The 25222-nt window shown below is 38.1% G+C and overlaps 1 protein-coding gene across 1 annotated transcript in view; it reads right to left on the bottom strand.

Annotated features, from left to right (window-relative positions):
• TRUB1 (TruB pseudouridine synthase family member 1) overlaps window positions 1–24921 on the bottom strand; it is a 39372-nt gene extending 14451 nt beyond the window's left edge. Inside the window, exons 1-4 of the mRNA XM_021699895.1 lie at window positions 24631–24921; window positions 21311–21409; window positions 13541–13596; window positions 3682–3763 (exon numbers count right to left, since the gene is read on the bottom strand). Of these exons, the coding sequence (XP_021555570.1) occupies window positions 3682–3763; window positions 13541–13596; window positions 21311–21409; window positions 24631–24916 (523 nt within the window). The 5' untranslated portion in view covers window positions 24917–24921. The remainder of the gene's footprint in view (window positions 1–3681; window positions 3764–13540; window positions 13597–21310; window positions 21410–24630) is intronic.
• Between the last annotated feature and the right edge of the window lie 301 nt (window positions 24922–25222).

The raw sequence follows: 25222 nt of genomic DNA, 5'->3' as shown, positions 1-25222 counted from the left end.
GGCCCACATCTAGGACAGCCTGGGACGCCACGGCACTCATGTCCTGAGCTCAGCGAAGAGCAGATGAGCACAATGAAGCCAAGTGTCTGCAGAGATGCCAGCAACTGTGCCTGAGACTTAATACCTAGACGTGGACAAGAAAAGAGCAGCAGAAGGTAGAAAGATGCTTTGCCTTTTGTGTGACTTAGCTGCAGTCATCTCTGACATGCTTATTTATTGCCTGCCTTATTTATTCACAGGCCATGCTTTATTCTATATGCCACACATTGTCCTAGACATCAAGAATATAGTGAGGACCGAAAGCGACATGGTCTCAGCCCCATAACTTAGGGATTAACACGCAAATGTGTATTTATAAATGGTGAAAAGCTATTTAGAAATAAAAGAAGGTGCCATGAAACAGAATAAAAGGAAGGGTCCTATTAATATGGTTTGAGCTTTGAGTCTACTGAGCCAGACTCATTTTCTTATTCTTCTGAGCTTTCAGGTATCTGAAACAATAGCTAAAAATAAGAGTTTGTCTAGATAGAACAAAAATGACTGAAAAGCATCCATTTGCCATTTACTGCATCCTGCCTTACTGCCTTACCCATATGTCAGTTGTCCGCAACAGGTCAATTAAGAACTGCATTTTTTTACTGTTACAGTGAGTGGGTGGGGTAGCAGCATCAGCAGCATTTCCCAGTTGCTGGATGTCCTACAATATGCAGGATGGGACAGCATGATCAAGCGTTCTGTGTACCACCTAACTTCTGGATGTCTGCCAGATATTCATGTGGATGAAAGCCTGTTTATAATCACCTGAGGTAGAATCTAAGTCCATTTTCCACTGAAACACAAAGTATTTTTTGTACTGTTTTTCATATACTGAATTTTCCAATACTGAGTCATTAATACAACATACCTGTATCAGTCTGCCTTTATACTTGTGGCATTCATATTTGTGTCAACATCTGACTAGTTCATTACAACTTTTAGTGCAGTAACAGCTGTGAATTTACATAGCAACATACCTATTTTATTATAAATTACTTTTATTTATTCTTCATATTCTGTTTATTGTATTATATTGACTTTTTTTCTAACATGTAGGTAGGGGAGAGTATCTCTGAATTTTAGTTCAAGACAGTGAGGAGGGCATTATAAAATACTGGTTACAGGTCTCAGTATTGGGTCTCAGAGGGTTGAGAACATAGGTCCTACTTCTTCATTAGACAGAAGCTCCTTAAGGACACAGGTTAGGTCTCATACTTATTTATCTTCCCTTTGGTACCTGCTATAGCAGCTTAAATCGAAGACAAACATCCGCTAATTTACTAAAATCACACAGAAAACTCATGTCAATAAGCAAAATTCTCTGACCTTTCATTTTCTGGGACTATAAATATTATTCAGTAAACTATAGGGAAGTCTCCCTTTCCGGCCTGAAGAAAGTTACTTGGTTTCTCCATGACTTATTTCAACATATAATGAGATGATTTTAACAAACTAAGTTTCCTTTAAAGTAAGTAGTAATGTTACAAGTTGCACAATGCAAAGTAGAGTTTTTTAAAATTCCAAGATGCTTAAGGGCAGGAAGGAAGGGAATATTTAAGTACAGTTGACTCTTGAACAACACAGGGGTTAAGGGGCACGGAACCCCCATGAAGTCAAAAATCCATGTATAACTCTTGACTCCCCCAAAATTTAACTACTAATAGCCTGCTGTTGACTGAAAGCCTTGCCAATAACATAAACAGCTGATTAACACATATTTTGTATATTACATATATACTCTACATTATATATATAATATATATGTTATATATATTATACATATATTACTCTACATTCTTAGAGTAAAGTAAGCTAGAAAAAAGATGTTACTAAGAAAATCATAAGGAAGGGGCACCTGGGAGGCTAGGTCGGTTAAGCGAATGACTCTTGATTTCGCCTCAGGTCATGATCTCAGAGTCATGAGATTGAGCCCTGTGTGGGGCTCTGCACTCAGCACGGAGTCTGCTTGAGATTCTCTCTCTCCTTCCTCTCCTCCCCCTACTCACAAGCACACACTCTCTCTCTAAATAAAATCTTAAAAAAAAAAAAAAATAAGGAAAACATATTTAGATTACTCCATTGTATTTATTTTAAAACTCCATGTATAAGTGGACCCACACAAGACAAACTTGTGCTGTTCAAGGGTCAACTGTATTTTCATCACCTTGGTCTTCTTCTAGTATCCCCTACTCAATGAATTGCACCATCACGTAACCAACTTTAAAACCTAGGAACCTAGGGTCAGGTTTGACAGTGTCCTCTCCCTCACCACCCCATCCCATTGAGCAGTCTTATCAATTTTACTTCCTCACCATTCTTCTGATTATATAGGTGCTGGCATATACTTTAGCATACTCTGGAAATCTCTGACATCCTTCTATTGTCCTATGCCTCTTTAATCCCTTAAAAGCTTTCTGTTGAAAATTATGGTTGGGTTTCTATTAAGTGAGGGTCTGCTATTATTTCCTAATGACAATAATTTCAAAGATAATTCAACACCTATTTTTTTTAAACTCAAATCAATGATTTATCTTTTGATTATGTTGCTTGATTAATCAAGTAAGATACTATGTTACATATAAATGTTAACAAGACAAGTGAAGCTACTATGACCAAGAAGAAGGTTGGTATGTAATATATATTCAGGACACTCAACACAAAAACATAGGAAAGCCAGATGCTGGACTGGCTAAATTAAAAAGAGGTAACATTATGAGAGACGATGGACTCTGAAAAACAAACTGAGGGTTCTAGAGGGGAGGGGGGTGGGGGGATGCGTTAGCCTGGTGATGGGTATTAAAGAGGGCACGTTCTGCATGGAGCACTGGGTGTTATACGCAAACAATGAATCATGGAGCACTACATCAAAAACTAATGATGTAATGTATGGTGATTAACATAATAAAAAATTTAAAAATAAAAAATAAAAAGAGGTAACATTAAACACAGGCAAAAACAAAACAAGCAACAACAACAAAACAACAACAACCAGAAAGCCTACAAACAATTCACAGTTGATGACATAAATATGTAGGTGAGCCAACTGTACAGAATGGCAACTGCTGTATTGGGAAGAGCACTGTACCCTGAGAATTGCTAGGAAACCATTTCACTTATCTATCCTTACTTAAAGTAGTAAAAGAAGGAATGGTACAAAAATTAAGGTAGGCCCCCGGGAGTTCTGTTTTACTTCCAGAGAAATAGTTTTCCCTCTGTCACATTTTTTTACATACTCCAAAAGCAGAGGAACATGATTAGGTGTAAAGCACTAAACCTGCTACATTTCAAAAGCTAAGAAGTAGCTGTAAAAAAATAAGTCAATAAACAATGACAAAACACAGGTAAAATCCCTAATTCTTAGCTATAAATGTTCTTTTTGGCAAGAGAATTATCTGGAAGAACTCTGAACATTAAAAAAATTGATCACAGGAAAAGAGGCAATTTTGATAAATCTTTATTAACAAACTCATACCAAATAAGTAAAAATGTGATTAACAACTTTCAATCCTATTAACCCAAGGAAATGTACTAAGAACTGTAATAATCACTGGTAATATCCAGTGAGAGATTTATTTTAAAATTCTGAATTCACAGAAACTTTCTCTACATGTTAAAAAAGACAACTACATTAGATGAACATCATACCGTAAGGTTTTTCTTCTGTTACTTTCCCAGTAGAATCTAGCGTGTCAGTAGCTTTCCCCAGTTCTCCAATGGCAATATACCTCTAGAGGAAGAGAAGCAAGGGAGAAAAATAGGCCATAAGGTAAAGAAAAAAACTGTTACGTATGTCTTAAAGTTTTATACACAATTTCACTAATGCTACCAACTTGACACAAAATAAAGGCAAAAATAAGAGACTGCAGCTGTTTTGTTAATTTTTGATATGTGGGAAGCGCTTGTGTAAACTGAGGAGCATTCACAAACTTCCCACACAAGCCAACATGACAAAGAAAAGCCTGATTTTATTGACAATTATGGCTTATAAACACAGTTATTACAAACATATTTCTAAAACCAGTTTTATACTAGGCAGTTTTGACTCTGAAGGAAAAATTTCAAATATGAGTAGAGAGAATGGTACAATAAATTCCTACCTGGCCATCACAAGACTCAACAATTCTACCACACATACAATTAAAATTAATTTAAAAATAAAATCAGTTTACTACTTCTTACATGAAATACTAAGACTAATCTCAGTAACTTGATTAGATATTTAAACAAAAGCTAAATATGTAGAAAGTGGACCAAACTAGTAAAGTGGAGGTACTGTACTTAATATTACATGTGTTTTCTTAATAGAGAAATAGCTACTTCTTGAGTTCTCTGAAAGGAAAAAAGTCACTTTTAAGAACTGATCATTTATTCATAAGTGAAGAATTAGAGCATGCATAGTTAACTGAGGACTATTTTACTTCTCACCTCAGGGCACACTTATATTGCTTTTTTTTTTTTTAAGATTTATTTATTTTTTTGAGAGAGAGAGCACACAAGCGGGGAGAGGGGCAGAGAGAGAGAAGCACACTCCCCACTGCTGAGTGCAGATCTTGACGCGGAGCTCAATCTCAGGACCCTGAGATCATGACCTAGCCTGAAATCAAGAGTCTGACGCTCAACTGACTAAGACACCCAGGTGCCCCTGTATTACATATTCTTTATACTGCTCTCTTTTGGTCAAATTCAAGTTTTACTTGGAACATCACATGAAGCAGTGAGAAAAATGCAAGGAATATAATTCCCACTGAAAATAATCTGTAGTTATGTGGACATTTTTTTAAAGAGGAAGCTCAAAGTACTTTGCAGAAACGTAAGTTTATTAATGACAAGTTTATTACGCTAGTGAAGGAACCAGAGACAAAAATGAGGAAAATATTAAAACTTCATATTCCCATAAACAAGCATTTTATACCAGCTTAAGTGCCCACTGATGAAATCATCTTCTATTATATAGCTCAAAATAATTTTTTTATGATTTATTTATTTTTAGAGAGAGAACGAGAAGGGGGAGGAAAAAAAGGGAGAGGGAGAGACTCTCCAGCAGGTTCCGCACTGAGCGCAGAGCCCAACATGGGGCTCGATCTCAGGACCCTGAAATCATGACCTCAGCCGAAATTAAGAGTTGGACACTCAACCAACTGAGCCACCCAGGCGCCCCCAAAGTAATTTTTTAAAACAATGGGATACAGGGGCGCCTGGGTGGCTCAGTCGTTAAGCGTCTGCCTTCGGCTCAGGTCATGATCCCAGGGTCGAGCCCCACATCGGGCTCCCTGCTCCGTGGGAAGCCTGCTTCTCCCTGTCCCACTCCCCCTGCTTGTGTTCCCTCTCTCGCTGTGTCTCTCTGTGTCAAATAAATAAATAAAATCTTTAAAAAAACAAACAAAAAAAACCACAATGGAATACAGGAGGAAATGTTCCAATGTATTTGAATTAACTTTTAAAAATTTCACTAGTATTGTCAGAGAAAGACAAATACCATATGATTTCACTCATATGTGGAATTTAAGAAAACAAAACAAATGAACAAAGGAAAAAAGAGACAAACCAAGAAACAAACCCTTAACTAGAGAGAATAAACTGAAGGTAACCAGAGGGGAGGTGGGTGGGGGGATGGGGGAAACGGGTGATGGGGTTTAAAGAGTACGCTTGTTGTGATGAGCACTAAGTAACATACAGAATTGCTGAATCACTATACTGTACATCCAAAACTAATATAACACTGTATGTTAACTATTAAAATTCCATTAGTATCGATAAAAATTAGTTTCTTGTAACTAAACATTCAGTCTCATCACCCGAGATGCTCCACTCCTGCTTGCATATTTTGGAACAATCCACCTGGATTAAGCGTACCATGGAGAGAAGTACATACAGCAGGGTGAATGGGAAGAGTGTGGACTCAAAGGTTTGAATCCTGACTCCATCACATGAGTAAAGTAGGTTAAGGCAGTCTTTCCTGCTGGAGCTTTGTTATCCTTATCTTAAGATGGAGATGATAATAGTACCTCAGGAGGGCAGAGCCGAGAACAACAATACTTGGCCATGGTAAGCAACATTGAACAATACTATCATCATTATTATTTAAAAAAAAAAAAGATACAGAATGATTTACAGTAACAGTGGTTATAGTGAGTTCCCATAAGCAACAGTAAAGCAAGAAAACACTCTGATTTTTGCCTTAATCATCTATCTTGTTGCATGAGAAAAACCATGCAATCATGTATATACTATGCCTTGAAAATGTCTGCACTATCCTATGTAACAAGTTTTAACCAGGAATCTTTTAATCTTGGAACATGCTTTCCAAGTATGCAATGTTCATTCTCCACTCTGGACTCCAGGGGTTCTTGCACATGCTACCTCCCTAGCCTTGAGCTTCCTCTCTTTTCTAAGAATCAAACCCTACCCACTGTTCATCTTTCCAAGCCACCCTATTAATTCATCTCAACTTCCAATCACCTAGCTGGCAGCAAAGCTAAGAGTAGGTGCTCAATACAAGTTTCTTATATAAGAATGAAGGCCTATATCAAACCCACATCATGTATTCACTCATTCATTAGTGTGTGCTTTCATTCAATCATGTTTCTTAAGGACTGTGAATGTGCATCTTATTTTCCTAGGTGCTTGTGAGAAATACAAAGATAGATATATATTGATCCTTATCTTCTCTAATTACAAACTGCTAGCTTGGATTTTGCATTGCTGTTCTATTGTGTTTCTTACTAAATGGAAACATGGTAGCCACTTAATAAAAAGTTGATAGAATTATATACATGCTGGAGAAGTTCTTATCTGTGCAATTCTTCGCATTTCACCATAGTTTGGGACATCCAGATTGTATCTGCCAAGTTTCAAATCCTTCCAGGTTCTGTGCTTATGCTGAAATCTGGCTAAATACTGGATTTTTTTTTAAGGGAAATAATACCTAAATCAGCAATTCTCAAACATTGTGGTTTTAAACCCCTATATACACTTGAAAGTTATTTAGAAATCTTAGCACAATTTTTTTTCCATATGAGTTCTATCTGTTGATACTTATTGTGTTAGAAATTAAAACACAAAAATGTTTAAAACACCGATATACATGCACACATTCCATTAACTATCAAAGCCATGCTATCAATCAGGTAACCTCTGAAAAACTCCACAATATGCTCATCAGACTGCAAAGCTATGAAAACAGTTTTGACTTCAACAGACCCCTGAAAAAGCCTCAGAAGTCCCTGGACCATATTTTGTGAATTGCTGATCTAAATCATAGCTGTTTTCTAGCTCTCCCTTGTCTTGGCATCTAATGATAATAATCTTTTAATTCTAGTCAACGGTCCACAGGTGGGGTGCCTGGGTGGCTCAGTCGTTGAGCATCTGCCTTCAGCTCAGGTCATGATCCGAGGGTCCTGGGATCGAGCCCCGCTTCGGGCTCCCTGCTCGGCGGGAAGCCTGCTTCTCCCTCTCCCACTCCCCCTGCTTGTGTTCCCTCTCTCACTCTCTCTGTCAAATAAATAAATAAAAATCTTTAAAAAAAAAAAAAAGGTCCACAAGCTACTTAGAAAAATCCGCCCAGAGAGGTAAGCCTCCAAGAGAAACAAAACCTCACCACCAGGAAGATATGGGTTAGAAGAAAAAAGACAAGGGAATGTGTATACACACACCACCATTTTATCCTATGGGGTCTAAAGTATTTCTGTTTACTGCCCTAAATTCTACACAGAGACAGGATGCATACTTGGTAATTCTGAATTCTATTAAGGTATTCATTACAACATAATTTGACTACAACAAAACAAATGGAGGGCCTATGGAATTCCTAAAGAAGTTTCCAGTGAACTGTGTGCTCTTTGGGATTCATGGCTTCTCTCTGCTACTAGTACTACTCTACTCTCTACTCATCTTCAAGTTCCCTGAACCCCACAGCAAGTTACTAGCTAGACAGCTTTAAGAGCAAATTGGCTTCTGTACTCTTCAGGAGAAAGGAAAATATTTTTATATTACAGAAAGGATACATAATCATTTCCATCTCAACTAGGCAACTGCTTTTTCCGAGGTTTGGTTTGAAAGCTTGTGATCAAAGTTTCACAAACAAAGGAATATTATTTACGATGAGGAAGAACATTTTTTTAAAAACCTACCAAACCAAGAACATGTGACTTCAAATGTCTTCATTAAAAAAGGAATAGCTCTTTACAGATCATAAGTGTAAGCCCTTCAAATTTTCAATATAGTACTTATGAAATGTATGAATATTAATAGAGCGTAAAGACAAGGTACAAACTGGCCTAGCCTCTGGAGAAAACAACAGAAATGCACAAGTCTTGGAGAGTTGGCTTATATTTCACAGGAGCAATATGCAAGTCACACTTCAGAGTTGCCATTGACTGGTTACTCTCAAAATGCTACTGTACAGTTGGGGGAAGGTTACTGTCTTTTGAACACATCCAGGGTGGAAAAGTTTGGATACCCCAACAATAATATTTGGTCAATCGTTGGAGGGATACAAAGCTGCTTTCTGAAGAAATGCTGGCTTTGCCCATAGGTACCACTTCGGTTTATCTCCACAGAGATAGGGGAGTGGCCTTACATTTGGAAAATGCTACTTAGTCTTTATATGGCATCAGTGATTTCATAAGACATCAACCCTTCCATCTGCTCATGTGGTTTCTAAAGCACATATAAGTAACTGACTTTAATCAGCAATATAGGAAGCTAATAAAGGTAGTACTACAAAATCTCATCAAAGTTTGTTACTTCTAAGTACATCTGCTTAGTGATTGGCTCAAAGAAAGTATAATTTAGGGAAGCTGGTAGAGGGACCATGCAACCACTGCCTTCTTCTAGGTATTTAGACCAAGTTAGGCCAAAGGGACACATTAGCCTAACTTCTCTCAGAATTATCTTACCTAAGTTATATTTTATATAGATCCACTTCTATATCTGTTATAAAACTATTTTTGAGAACCACTGTCATGCAATATCCCTCACACTAAGAAATTTCTTTCTCACTTTAACGCCCAGAGAAACTGCTTCTCCCTAAAGAACTGGCAGGTGATGCTTCCTGTTTCTGATGAGTGCCATGTTTTGCCTAGGCTACCAGAAAAAATAGATAGGAAAAAGGAATGAAATTAACTGTACTCAAGGTTTCCAACAGAACTTGCCTAGGTAATATAAATGCCAGTGTCTATGGAACATGTAGTTAGAGAGATCCAATAGGCCTGGAACTCAGCAGAGAGATCTGGGGATACACAAAACACTTGGGAATAGTAGTATTACTGATACTTGAATAACATGGGTTTGAACTGTGTGGGCCCACTTATATGTAATTTTTTATAGTACAGTACTGTAAGTGCATGTTTTCTTTATGATTTTCTTAAATACCACTTTCTTTTCTCTAGCTTACTTTAAGAATACAGTATAAAATTCAAATAACATACAAAGTATGTGTTAATTGACTATATATGATATCAGTAATGTTTACGATAAACAACAGGCTATTAGTAAGTTAAATTTTTAGGGAGCCAAAGTTATATGGTGATTTTTGACTGTGTAGGGGGTTAGTACCCTTAACTTCTCATTTTTCAAGGGTCAATTCTTAATAGGATTTATCGATCAACTTCTGTACTTAAGGCATTATATAGAAAACCTAGATGCTTTTTATACACATTATAAATGTAACTCAAAAGAACATGCAGTGAAAAAAAAATGGCTCAAAAGAAACATGATCACTGGCAAAGCAAAGAGTACTATAAGATAGGAGAAGAAGTGGTGAAGAACACAGAGCGGGACTCTTAGATCACACACTGAGCTGAATCAGAAGGAATGCAAGAAAGGAGTTGGGTGGTTTAAATGGTCTCTGGTCTTCAAAGAATGGAACCAAATCATCTGATGGCATAAAGATTTTATTAAAAAGGTCAGCACTCCACCCATTAATTGGTAGTGGCTGTATGAAGTGGCATTCTGTTGAAATGAATTCTAAGGATGTTTCTTGGTTCAGCAGGAAAGAGTGTTAGGCCATGTTCAATTAGCAATGTCTCTAATCAGGACTGGATGGTGAGGGAGGGATGCTCTGTGATATGGCTGTAACGGGAACACTGAATATCTGCCATCCAAGAACAAAATAATTCTACCCTTGAGGTAACTCTACCCTACACATACTTTAAGACGAATTTTTCTAGTGGCATTGTGATGTAAATAAAATTCATCTGTCAAAGTAGAAAGTGGAGAAGGAGTAAACATTAGGTCCAATGGTAGGTCTGGTAGGTCCGTGCCTAGTTTGGAGGCTGCAGGCACCAATTTTTTTTCATGAAGTAGAAGGAAAAATATCAAGAGTACATTGTACATAGGGTTAAGGCTCTTTGACAAAATTTTTGCTTTTTTTTTTTTAAGATTTTATTTATTTATTTGAGAGAGAGAGAGAGAGAGAGACCAAGCGCCTGCACAAACTGGGGAGGGGCAGAGGGAGAGGGAGAAGCAGGCTCCCCGCTGAGCAGGGAGTCCCACCCAGGGCTCAATCCCAGGACCCTGAGATCATGACCTGAGCCGAAAGCTTAACCAACTGAACCACTCAGGTGCCCCTGAAATTTCTGGGTTTTATATGTGTATGTGTATATAGGGTCACAATGTAAAATTAATTTCTCACTAGGGGTCTTGGTCAAAAAATTTTTGGAAGCAATCTCTAAGATTCCTTCCAGTGCTAAAGACAAAATCTATTTTTAAAAATTCATTAACAATTTTTAACTACTTTTGATAAAAATGTAATATTCCAGTTAAATTTAAATGACTTAATTTTTTTAAACAGATACATAATGTAAAATTAAAAGTGTAAAAAAAACAAATGGCTAACAAGATAAAAATGCCTATTTTTGAAATGTGAAGTATCCAAGAACTAGGTTTCTGTAATAAGATGCACCTGGGATTTTCTATTTAGGATACAGTCATCCGAGGATCAGTGATTTCACTGTATGACATTCAGCTTTCCGAGCTGAATACCAAAATGGTTCGTGATAAATAAAGCTTAAACTACAGCCAATGATGTATTTACATTTCCGGTCATATTTCTGGAAATATGCCTGGAATTTATATGTAAAACCTTTCAACAGAGTGGTGTATTTGTGGTTTTGGGAGGAGGGGAGAGGTGAATAATGAATATTCCAATGAATGTCACATCTTTTATCTTGGAGTAAAAGAACAAATCCTTAATGCAAACATATCTTGTTGGTTATTATTATAAGAGTGATTTGTTCATTGTCAAGATTTTAGAAAATACTAAATAATGTGAAAAAAGAAAATAAAAATCATCCATAATTCTGCATCAATGTAACCACTGTCTATACTTTGGAAGAAGTAACAAATATTAAGAAGAAACAAATATTAAGCAAATGGCAAAACCCTGTATCAAAGAAAAACTCTAAACTCCATGTGTAAGTACTTAAGCACAATGTACAAATTTAGCAAAACACGTCAAACCCTGCCATTCTAACACAATTCCTGTATTCTGTGATTTTTCAACACCAACATTTTAAAGATTACGCAGCAAGACACAGTGAAATTTTTCCATTTATCTAAGGTTTTAAGATCCTTTCCAACTGAAAGATATAGGTTTCTATTCCAATTGATAACTAAAATGGGATGTCAAAGACAGTATGTTCTCGGGGGCTTTTTATTTTAAGAAAAGTGTACTCAGACCATTGCCACTCAAAGTGCGCTCCATGAGACAGCACCCGTGATGAGAAAGCTCAGAAAATGAGGGTGTTTAGAAACTTGTTAGCAATCTGATGTTGCCATAGCATTTAAATTATATTTTACAAGTCATTAGTCTGCAATAAGCTGGAAGTTTTTTTTAAATGGTCTTTGACCATATATACATTTTAAGAAACAATTTAGACAAGTTCACTTGACCAACTATTCATATCCCACTTAGAGGAAGGGTTTTAATTATGCTGAGCGAAATAAGTCAATCAGAGAAAAACATGTATCATATGACCTCACTGATATGAGGAATTCTCAATCTCAGGAAACAAACTGAGGGTTGCTGGAGTGGTGGGGGGTGGGAGGGATGGGGTGGCTGGGTGATAGACATTGGGGAGGGTATGTGCTATGGTGAGTGCTGTGAATTGTATAAGACTGTTGAATCACAGACCTGTACCTCTGAAACAAATGACATTATATGTTAAAAAAAAAAGAAGATAGTAGAAAGGGTAAAATGAAGGGGGGAAATCGGAGCGGGAGACGACCATGAGAGACGATGGACTCTGAGAAACAAACTAAGGGTTCTAGAGGGGAGGGGGGTGGCGGGATGGGTTAGCCTGGTGATGGGATTAAAGAGGGCACATTCTGCATGGAGCACTGGGTGTTATACGCAAACAATGAATCATGGAACACTACATCAAAAACTAATGATGTGGGGCGCCTGGGTGGCTCAGTTGTTAAGCATCTGCCTTCAGCTCAAGTCATGATCCCAGGGTCCTGGGATCGAGCCCCACATCGGGCTCCCTGCTCCGTGGGAAGCCTGCTTCTCCTTCTCCCACTCCCCCTGCTTGTGTTCCCTCTCTCGCTGTGTCTCTCAGTGTCAAATAAATATAAAATCTTTAAAAAAAAAAAACTAATTATGTAATGTATGGTGATTAACATAACATAACATTAAATAAATAAATAAAGTTAGTCCAGGAACTTGCTGAAATTCTTCTCTACCTCCTGCATAGGCATTTTCACTGGTCCTTAGCCACAAATATTATAACCAGCACCTCACTGCCAATTAGAATTCAGATATGATTGTCTCTCTTAGAGCTGCAAGAGATCCTAGAGGGGATCGAATCATTCTTCCCAAGGAAAAACTGACAGGCCCACAGAGGTTAACCCCTTTGACACACTGACCTCTGTTTCAATGCTCCTTCTACCCTGCTGTTTTGCAGGAGGGTTCTCACTGACTGCCTGAAGCTATCCACAGCTCTCCCTGCCCCTGCATAAACCTTCCTCTCTCTCCTCAAGTGCCTTAAAAAGTGCTTTTTGATTCAGCCAAGGTTACTCTCACAGATGAATGACGTAACTTATCATCCCTAAAGAAGCCTCACTTGTCTTTAGTAAACATTTTGTAACCAGTGAACATAGCAGGTCTTTTGCTGAAAAGTGTATGGGTTATAAAATGGTATTGTTTCTTTTTTTTTTAATGGCATTGTTTCTATAAAAATTCCAAGGTTTAAAAAAATCTGCCAATAGAATTTATGATCTGTAAGTTCTAGTTCATCTAAGAAATATATAAAAAGACAATATAATTTTTAAAATGATAAGCACTGCAGAGTTTTTGCTTCTATAAATCAATTTGTTGAAGAATTTCCAATTTATAGTCTCAATATTTTGAATCTCAGCTATCATGACAAATGCAATTAATACTCAGGAATAACACCTGTAAATGCAATGTACACAATTTTTTAATTGATTAAAATCCAGAACATAGGTCACTAAGAAAAACATTCAAGAGAAAAGAAGAAGAAAAGTATTCCAGTGTTCTTACCTTGGACCCTGATAACATACTGGTCAACATTTTTGTTCCCCTTCCAATTCCAACCACTATAAATCAAAGAAAGAAATATTATGACACTCTATTATGAAAACTAGATTTTTGAAATATCTATATATTTTGGTCATAATTTCCTGGCACAAGTAACATAAAGTTGGAAGGAACATATATTTAGCCTAACTAGAGGGTTCCTATTACTCCAATCGGTTGAACCTGTCATGCAACTTAGAAATTCTGAAGAGAGGATGGGAGGGACACTTCTTTTTTTTTTTCTCTCAAAGTGTTAAACATGATAGAAACCTCAACCCAGACAATTACATAATGAAAAGTTCTAGAACAATCTCAGAGAACTAACTGGAATTTTATATATGGATCAGTGAAAAATACACGGTACAATTTAACCACAGTATGATAAAGCCTTTTGATAAAGTTCATTATCAAACAAAACAAAAACCATCATCATAACTAATGAACCATTTAAAAATGATTAGTGTCCAGCAGTGTAACAATCAAGAAAACAGAGGCATAACAGATCAACCAAACACAAAGAAGAATACAAGGTAAAATGAGAGCTTGGGGAACGTATGTTCCCACAAACCACACATTAAGTACAACAATGCCCCGCCTATCTCTTCAACTTCAAACATTTTTTATCCTTATGACAATACATTTCACCAGAAGAGAATGAGAGTTTACAATCATTTCTTCACTTAACAGAAAGCAAATTTTTATAAGAATTGAAGTATTTCTCATCAATGGATACGATTTCATAAAAGAACACAGTATAAACACCACAATTCAGAATTACAAGAAAAAACAAGAAGAAATGACTGACCAGCTAAAAGAATTATCATGAATATTTATAGCAGATACCATTCATTGAGTTTACCATGTATCAAATTCCACTCTAAATGCTTTCCATTCATTAGCTCATTTAATCCTTATAACAACCCTAAAAAATAATATAATTATCCCTATTTTATAGATGAGGAAACTGAGACAGAGAGAGACTAAGAACTTTGCCCAGCATCTAACAACTAGTATATGGTGGAGTCAAAATTCAGACCAGTCTAACAGTAGACCCCCTTCCTTTTTATCCTTCTGCCACCTTACTCATCTAGGCTTTCTTCCCACTGCCATAAGCCTAAATTAGCCTAAACCACTACTAACCTGACTGTTCTACATTCGATCCCTTTCCCTTTCGATTCATACCATTTTATAACCATTTCTGATTACCTGCACAACACACTACAAAGCCCCACAATCCTCAATAGGGGCCCAATGCCTATAGTACCAACTCCCTAGTGTTCAAAATCCATCCTTCGAAACCCAGCTCAAAATCTCAACCCCCACATTAAGTCATCCCAAACCCCCACAAGCTTCTATGATAGAGTCATATTAGTTCAAAGACTAAGATAAAAACAACTGTCTGCCTTCAGTATCCTAGGATGAGCAACATACTTTTCAAATGATAGCTGCTACTGTCCAGGAAAAAAACTTTATATAATAATAACAAAGATTCAACTCAGTTTTGTTCCATTCAAGAATCCCCAGTCAATATTTCTGGAACAGCTACTATGTACACAGTCCCAAGAACAATACTTTTAATGAACAGAACATTTCCTGACTTTGAAAGAGTTTATAACCTCATGGGGAAAATAAAATACAGATAAGGGAAATGGCAAGTGCTCAAAAAAATGGTGCATGAATTAATGAGTGAATAATGCTAAATAGCAATAAGATAGTATATGGGTAAGAGTCAAAATGAACACAGAATAATTGCTGTAGGAGGTCAAAGAAGGGAGTACTCTAAATTGCTAGAGGCCAGATAATGCTCATTCAAGCATTTCAAACAGAGCTTGAGATAGGCCTTAAAGGATGTTTAGAATTTGAACATACAGAGAAGAGAGAAGCATGTTCTAAAAAAGGAACAAACTGCCCAAATACTCAGATGCAAGAATGAGCACAGTGGATTTATCAACCAGAGTGCAGGTGTCTTAGAGAGGCTGACATGTTTGACTTTATCATGGTTGAAACACTGATTTCACTGCTAGGTCAGTGATCCAGAATGATAGAATTTGAAACAAGAAGGCATTTTAAAGTTATCCAGCTTAATCTTCTCATTTTATATCCAAGAAAACCAAGGCCCACTGAAGTTAGGTGATCAGTGAAAGCAGGATTCTAGGAAGACTACTACAAAAGTGGTATGTAGAAAGATTATCTGGAGTTGAGGCCCAACCAACCAGTGGCTTTTCATTCAAGGGACAGTTTACTAGACAGAATTTTTACTCAGCTTCTTCTCATTCAATCATTGAACATTTTATTCAGTACTTATTACACAGGCACAGGAATAAGTAAGACCTGGTTTCAGCCCTTAGTGAGTTAATGTTAGAATAGAATGAAATTTTACACTAGCAACATAAAAGAGCAAAGGTGGACAGGCTACCCATGTAGGAGAGAGCATTTCAGCCAAATCTGGAAAGGTCAGTAGGATTTCTAATACTAAAGAAGACAGAGATGAGCAGTTTGTCTGAAAAGAAAGGCATGAACAGAGACACAACAGTTTGAAAAGTGGGAAGAATTGGGAGAATGAATGAATAACAGGGTTTGCCAAGCACTCTCACAGTGACTACTTTCTTTCTCCATCTCCCAAATTTTCTGTGCTCAAATGTCTCCCTGTAAAAAAATCCACTATCTCCAAACCTATCCAAATGTCCCAGTATTCTATTCTCAAATCATAAAGATAGACTTTTTTAAATGATGAAAGCCACTTCAGAACAGGCAAGGATATGACACACGTAATTCCAAAGCTTTTGCAGTTGGAAGTTTCTATTGCCATTTACCTAATTCTCTAACACCCTTGCAACCATCTTAAAAGACCTGTATCTTTCCACTTCTAGAAATCTATCTTAATAATCCAAAACCAAAAAGAGTTTTATTCATAAAGATGTTCCTCACAAAATCAGTCCTACTAACAAAACTCTACTAAGATCAATGATCTCAAATAGGGAAATGGTTAAATAACTGTATTTGATACAACTGATAGGACAGAACATTATGTCACCCTTAAAAATAATGTTTATTTCCCTCTTGGAACTGCTTTTCCTGCATCCCGTAAGTTTTGGTATGTTGTGTTTCTATTTTCACTTGTTTCAAGACATTCTCTGATTTTCCCTTTCCCATTGGCTGTTCAAAGTGTGTTAACTTCTACATATTTGTGAGTTTTCTAGCTTTCCTACTGTAATTGATTTCTTAGTTTCATACTACTGTGGTGGAGAATATACCTGATATGATTTCAATACTTTAAATATACACAATTATATCTGTCAATTATTCTTCAATAAAGTTAAAAAAAGAAAAATGTTTACCGAGAGTTCTTTAACATAAAAATGATTATGTTATGATGTTAAGTAAAAAAAAAAAAAAAGAATACAAATGTACATACAATAAAACAGCTTACTTTAAAAATTTTGCAGAGATATAAAGCTAGGAGAAAATATAGCAAAAATGTCAGTGACTATTGCTGAAGGTGGAAAATAGATCATTTTTAACTTTATTGTTTTTTATATTTTCTAAAATTTTTCAGTAATTTTATAACCTCTAAAGTTAAAAAAATAATTTTTTTGAAGATCTTATTTATTTATTTGTCAGAGAGAGAGAGAGAGCACAAGCAGGGTGAGTGGCAGGCACAGGGAGAAGCAGGCTCCCTGCTGAGCAAGGAGCCCGCCATGGGACTTGTTCCCAGGACCCTGGGATCATGACCTGAGCTGAAGGCAGACACTTAACCTACTGAGCCACCCAGGCGCCCCCCAAAATAATAATTTTTGAAGTGACAGAAACTGAGATTCCATTTCAGGTGATTTATAATAAATGGGTGTATTCGTTTCCTATTGCTGCTGCAACAAATTACCAACTTAGTAGTTTAAAACAACAAACATTATCTTACAGTTCTGGAGATCAGAAGTCTGAAATTAGTTTTACTAAGCTAAAGATCAGGGTGTCTACATGGCTGCAGTCTTTTCTAAAGGCCCTATGTTCTTCCAAAGACTCTCTCTAGAGTCTTTCTATGGGAGGTTCCTTGCCTTTTCTAGCTTCTAGAGGCTGCTGACATTCCTTGGCTCAGTGACTCCCTCATTCAAAGCCGGCAATCACAACACTCCAACCACTGCTTCCAATGCCACATCTCTCTCTTCCACTTTTAAAGACCCTTGTGATTACACTGGGTCTACCTGGATATTCCAAGATAATCTCTTTATCTTAAAGGCAGCTCATTAGCAACCTTAATTTCTTCTTGTGATAGAACCTAACATAGATTGTGATAGAACCTTCATAGATTCTGGAGGTTATGACATAGGCATATTTAGGGGGCCATTATTCTACTTACCATAGGATTTTTAAGAATCTTACAAGCCCTCTTTATAGAATTATATGTCATATATATCATATATAATATAGGTTAATAGAATTATAAACCCAAATTTCAGATTACATCTTAAATTGTCAACTAAATTCTTAAATCCGTACCATTAATATTACAAAGGAAAAAAGTCCCAGCAAAAACAGTCCACATGTTGAAAGTAAAAGTATATTTTTTCATACAGGTCCAGTTTTGTTTAAAAAAAAAAAAAAAGACCTCTATAAAGCACTTGACAGAGTATAGCTTACATCTGTAGGTTATAGATATTTCATCTGATATTTCAATAAATCTACTGAAAGTTATGGTAGATGTTACTTACCCCTTTCAAGAGATAAACAAATGGAAATTCAGAGAGGGTATAGATTTTTCCCAGGCTGTGTGTACTTAGTAAAGCTGCTAGGTTCACAAACTCATGATGATTAGAACCCAGTGTTTATTCCACCATACAACAAAAATCAACTTCTAAGTCTCCAGAATTACTAATTTAAACAATGAATACCCTTTATTCTGTGACTAAATACCTACATTTTTTTTTACCTTATTCCTCCTTGGGAACTATAGGTATTAGAAAACAAATTAATAAATGTGACATATTGGGGCGCCTGGGTGGCTCAGTTGGTTAAGCGACTGCCTTCGGCTCAGGTCATGATCCTGGAGTCCCTGGATCGAGTCCCGCATCGGGCTCCCTGCTCGGCAGGGAGTCTGCTTCTCCCTCTGACCCTCCTCCCTCTCATGCTCTCTGTCTCTCATTCTCTCTCTCTCAAATAAATAAATAAAATCTTAAAAAAATAAAAAATAAAAAATAAAAAAAAAATAAATGTGACATATGCACAGCTTATATCATCATAAAAGTTCCTGGGTGATCAAATATAAATTAAGCCTCCAAATAGGAAATTATTTCCAATGCAATTTCTTCCACTCATACAAATCTTAGCCAAATGCCAGCCTTTCATAATACTGAAATGGAAATTTCAACAAGATCCCTTAGCTGTAGGGTAAAAAATAAACTTATTTATTCACTGCCTTGAATATCACTACTTTCTGCATACCAGTGAGTAAAAACCACCAGAAATGAATACAATTCGTCTATTCATAAATAAACAGCGGACCTTATCCTATCTCTTCTCATATTCTTGGTGCTGTGCCGTGGAAAACAGTAGAACAGAATGGTTACAATGAATAGGCTTCAACTCCAGGAGCACTGAACTAATAAAAATTGTGACGCCACTTTGAGGACCAGTCACAAAGAATGCTATGACTGCTAGGTAACCCTGCAATGGGGGTGGCAGGAGGGCAGGAGGCCCAAGTATTTGCCATAACAACTTAGGGCAGAAGCTCTGGAACTGAGCAGATCTGGCTCAAAATTCTGACTCTGCCACAAACCATGACAGTGCACTCTCTCTCGGGGTCTTCATTTCTTCTGTAAAATGAGGAATAGTAACACCTACCTTATAGGTTTACAAGAGGATTAAAGTATTTAATTTATGTATGCCCTAAGCTGAAGACTTCACACATAGTACGCTGCTCATTAAATGATTATCATTAGTTACGGTAAGAAACAGTAACTTTAAGTGGTCAGAATTTGCCTATTCAAGTTCTCTAACTCAGGAAAAGGGATTTCCTTGTGTTTTTTTTAAATCTATTTAAACCCTCCGGCACCTAGGTGGCTCAGTTGGTTAAGCGACTGCCTTCAGCTCAGGTCATGATCCCGGAGTCCCGGGATGGAGTCCGGCATCGGGCTCCCTGCTCGGCAGGGCGTCTACTTCTCCCTCTGACCCTACCCCCTCTTATGCTCTCTCTCTCTCTCAAATAAATAAAAAAAAATAAAAATCTTAAAAAATAATAATAATAAATCTATTTAAACCCTCAGTAAAGCTATTTTTCCAAATGAATTAAAAACTAATTTTTGGAAGTGCACAATCATACATTGTTTCTAACTTCCTTGAAAAACAGAATTTTCTTCACCAACTTTATCCTTTTCTTCTAAATAATCATTCATTTCCTTTGGACAGCTTAGATCAGGTTTGTTCTTTGTAACTAATTTTTTAGCTCTAATAAAATGGACTGGACACTGTAGCACAGTATTTTATAAACCGTGAATCACAACCCATTAATGCATGACAAAATCATTAGTGGATTATCAACACTTAAAAAAAAATGAAATAGAATAAAGTACAAGACACCAGACCACGTAAAAAAGTAAGTATTGTCCTACAGAAGTATGTTTCTAGGATATGGGGACACGAATCCCAACATATGTATTTCTGAGACTATGGACAGAATTATACAAAAAGTTTGTAAAACAATTTAAACATCTAAAACATTTGTAAAGTATGTGGATACACACTTTAGCAGTCTGTAAACTTTAGAACCTCTACCAGAGGCATAAAAAAAAAAAAGAATAAAAAGGGATAAGTGATTTTTCTCCTGTCAGTCAATTATACCAATCCGCCTCCACAAGCAATAATGCTCACTGTACCTCTAAGAGAAAGTGTGACTTCCTCTCAGGATCCATTAGGCTCACTTTCTCAAAAGAGCTGATCTCAGAGATGAAATCTGAGACAGGCAAAAAAAAAGAGAGCCAAATACTTTGTCAGGAATCCCCAACACGACACTCCACGTTGGAAGATTCATACATGGCTAAGACTCACTACAGTGACATAGTAACGTTATATAGTAGGATCATAAAGGGAAAAAGACACTGGAGAAATCCACACATAGGTTTCCTTATTCTCTCTTCCTCCTATGACAGGGAAACTAGAGCATGCTCCTTTCTCCAACATGTAAAAAGCATGTGCAATGTTCCTACTCAGGGAAGCCTATTAGAAACTCGGTGCCCAAAGTTCTTAATTGGGGGAGGGGGGTGAGGATGGTTACCCAGACACACCTGCCCAAGTGGTAGGACAAAATTCCAGACTCCAAAAGGAAAGCAGGTGTTCGGCATATACCACACTGTTCACACCAACAGATGAGGCACAGCAAACCACCCTTATCAGATATGGAAGGGTGGGAACATTCTCAAATCCAAGTTCCCCCAGATACCTGCCAAGGGCGAGCCTTGCAAGCAGGCCTTTCTAAACATAGCAATTTCAGGCCTGCTACGTTAACTCTTTTCTTCACAGATACAAATCCTGTCTCAAAGCCCCATCCACACAAAAAAGTGGCTATTTCTAATAGCTTTGTATACCTCGTACCATTTAAGGGCTTCTTTTGAAGATGGCGTTATAAATCCAGTAGATCTGAAATACTCCAAAAGACTGAAAATGGCATGGCTTTACCTGCTCTCAATCAATATTTCTTTCTATAATATGTGGTAGTTACATCAAACTTCCATTCATATCTCTTACCCAGAACTCCTCGGGCTGCACTGTCTAGCGTCCCTCCATGTCCAATTTTCAAAGTCTGCTTTTTCCTTTTGGTCCATTCTGGAGAAGGCATTCCAGCTTCTATGAGAGTAATTGGATGAAAAATGGCAATTAGCAAGACAAATGAAGTAAGATCTACATAAATGTGGGGGGAGGGTGGATGGAGTACTCAAAACAAAAAGGACTGTACAAACTTAACAGATTAAGATAACATTATTAGCAGAGAACAGACTTAAAAATATACAGATACTCCCTAAATTACAAAGAAACAGTATTCCAAAATTAGTTGTGTAGAAAGTGGAATTCATTTTCTAAGGGGAAAAAAAAATTTTTTTAAATGTGAGCAAATATCCAGGCTAACCCTGAAAAACCTAGTAAATTCCTAGGAGTAGTGGGCTGAGAATGATGAAAAGAAGTTAGTTTTTATATAGGCAGCTAGTTTTAAAAGTTCTTGATTTCATTTCTAATTCTCTCGTTTCCTGGTATTCTTTGCTGGTACCCCCAGCTACCTAATGTCCAGCGTACCTTTCAAAAGGCTACCTCTAAGAACACTAATGTTCCAAATTATCTATTTTTGTTGCCCTTCTCTCCAAATCAAAACCCTCAATTCCTTCAAGAAGTTAATCTTAACAAAAGGTTATGTGGGAAGTAGGTAACAGTTAAGTTGCCTCTTAAACTCTGAAGCATTTAGATTTAAAAAAAGAAAATGCCGGGGCGCCTGGGTGGCTCAGTCGTTAAGCGTCTGCCTTCGGCTCAGGTCATGATCCCGGGGTCCTGGGATTGAGCCCCGCATCGGGCTCTCTGCTCGGCGGGAAGCCTGCTTCACCCTCTTCCATTCCCCCCTGCTTGTGTTCCCTCTCTCGCTGTCTCTCTCTCTGTCAAAATAAATAAATAAAATCTTTAAAAAAAAAAAAAAAAAGAAAATGCCAATCTGGGCCATCTCATCTTCCTACTGTAAAGATAAATTGAAATAATGTTATCTGAAAGTGCTTTGGAAACTACATGGCACTCAATAAGTTATTGTTATTACTATCATTATTATTGTTATATATATATCAATACATTGACAGAATATTGGCTACTGAACTTCATATGAGAAAGGAAAGAACAGCTGTATTGATCTACAACTCCCAAACCCATCAAACTTCCCTTATAACCACTGACACGGAGAAGATTAAAAATAGAGCAAAAGAAATGAAACGAGAGGACAGAGAAAAGAAGAGAAAGGAAGCAGAGCAATAATGGAGAAGCCAGAATAGATGGCCAAAAGGATGTGCTGTGTTGCCTGGCCTGACCACGTAATTACAGAACACCATCTGTCTGGAACACAGTCTTCATGCCACTTTCTGATTATATCACCGTGCGTGGAAGGGCCTGCTTTCTCCAAACTATTTTTAAGAATGCAACCATAAGGACAGGCCCAGGCTTCAAACCTTTCACCCTTCACTGGTAATTCATTATGGACCTCTCATCTATAAATTTATAGAAAACTTTTGGAGAACTCTCTGTATTTTTCAACTTGACACTCCTTGGAGTATGAAGGCCCACAAACCTGCTTCTTCCCTTTGTGTCCAAATTTACCTCTTTCAAGTTCGAAGACATGCCACCTCTACTATATTGGAATTTGGTTCATCCTATTGGTAGCATTTATGGAAGAGTATCTCTTAAGGTCTTTTCTGGCTATAAAATTCTGATATTTTGGGCCTTGAAGGATTCAGATAGACAAAGAAGAGCAAGGATTTTAGTATAGCATGAATCAATAAAGGGAAAGGCCAGAATTGTTAATAGAGGCTATGACCATTAACAATGGCATAAATCAGTGGGTGTCAAACCTGGCTGGCATCAGAATGTGCTGCCTTGAAATTCGTATCTTTTAGAACCTTCCCAGGTAGCCTGGTCTAGCTAACATAAAATATAGACTAGACAGTCAAGGCAACATAGAAATGGAGTAATGAGAATATGTGCATCTGAGTGAGAGGCTTCTAGAAGAAAGCCATGCTCAGCGGGGCAGTCTGCTTGAGTCTCTCCCTCTCCTTCTGCCTCTTCCCCCTGCTTGTACTCTCTCTCTCTCTCTCTCACTCTAAAATAAATAAATCTTAAAAAGAAGAAGGAGGAGGGGGAGGTGGAGAAGAAAAGTTCCTGGACTGTTTTTTTTTTTTTTTTGAAGATTTTATTTATTTATTTGAGACAGAGAGAATGAGAGAGAGAGCACATGAGAGGGGGGAGGGTCAGAGGGAGAAGCAGACTCCCCGCCGAGCAGGGAGCCCGATGCAGGACTCGATCCCGGGACTCCAGTATCATGACCTGAGCCAAAGGCAGTCGCTCAACCAACTGAGCCCCCCAGGCGCCCCCTGGACTGTTTTTTAATGGAAAGACAGGCCAGGGCCAAATTCAGGAGAGCCCTGAATATGTAGCAAATAGTTTTATCACCAAAGTCTGCAGAAATTTCTATGCTAGAAGCTCAGTTAAAAGACAGGATCTTTCATCTTCCCATCTCTATAGGCTAGATCTGGCTATTGTAGATGACCAATAAATCTAAGGTTCCTTGATGCCACTGTCCGAAATAATCTACTGGGCTGACGAACGGAGGGATCCTCCAGGCTTTTCTAATATTCTCCCAGTGTACATGAAGAAACAAACAAAAAAGAATGCTCTCAAATTATATTTAGTGTTCCTCAAAATGTGGTCCAAAGGCCACTTAACACCAGAATCACGTGGAGGAACAGTTTAAAAATGGTTTCCTAAAAAATACCCCAGAACCTCAAAATCACAATCTCTGGGAGGGCAGGGATCGGGAATCTGCATTTGTACAAGGGACTCTAAATAATTCTTATGTCCACTATGTGAAAATCTCTGCATTAAAGTCTTGGTTAAATGAGTAATATCTGTATCTCCAAACTATTTTAAGAATGCAACTTTGGGGGTAGAGAGCCAGTGCTTCCTCCAAGAGGGGTTTATCAACCCGAGCCAAACAAAAGGCTCCTGGGCGATCAGATTACAGAATATTAGTTTGTCTGCCCAAGGGAAGAGGTTTATTTGTGTACGTGTGGGGATTTTGTGTTTTGTTTTTTGTTCTTCCCTTGAGAACGACAACGGCCAACTAGGCTACAGGAGTTCACGTCAGGGCAAGTCCAAGCCCGAGATGCCCCAGATTTCTGTTCAGAGCTAATTCAGTGGTCATCCTCCCTTTCCCCTCCTTTTACTTCTCGAGCCACAAGCGCGCAAAAAAAGCCCATTGGCTCTCTGCGGCTTCCGCTCTCGCGGCGACCGCCTCAGCCTGGTCCCCACCCGGGCTGCAGTACCTGCTAACAGCTTCTCCTTCAGCCGATTCAGCAGCTCGGCTGAAGTGGGCCCTTTGGGCTTGTGCACGGCGAACACGCCGCTCAGGGACAGCAGCTTAGTAGCCAAAGCGGCCTTGGAGACCCTGGCTTCGGATCCGGTTCTGGCAGCGGCCGCGACGGCCGCGACTGCAGCCGTCGCTGGTGAGGCGGCGGCCGTTGCTGCGGCTGTTCCTGCAGTTTCAGGGACCAGGGCTGTGTCTGTTTCCAAAGATGACGACGATACCACCGCCGCCTCAGCAGCTGCCATACTTTAGTAGCCCAGACCTATTTGTATCTGGAGTCGCACTCTAATGACGCAACAGGAGTGCGCCCGACGTCCCTCCATCTTTCCCATACTGCGAAGTAGTGCTGGTGGGAGGGGCTGTCGCAAGGGCGTGTGGGAATTGTAGTTCATGGCCTTCTGCTGTAGGCTGCGATGGCTGTACCTTCTGAGGGTTCTGATGGAGTAGTTTTTCTCCTGGAATCCTATCTGCCTCCTAGGTCGGGTTAGTTCGATGCTGCAGGTGTAATTTGGAGTTCCAGTCCTAAACTGCTGAAGCCAAACACGAAGTCT

This window comes from Neomonachus schauinslandi, chromosome 6 (assembly GCF_002201575.2).
Source record: "Neomonachus schauinslandi chromosome 6, ASM220157v2, whole genome shotgun sequence".
Classification (NCBI taxonomy): Eukaryota; Metazoa; Chordata; class Mammalia; order Carnivora; family Phocidae; genus Neomonachus; species Neomonachus schauinslandi.
Note: the sequence above shows the minus strand (reverse complement) of the source record. Positions and strands in the feature narration are given on the sequence as shown.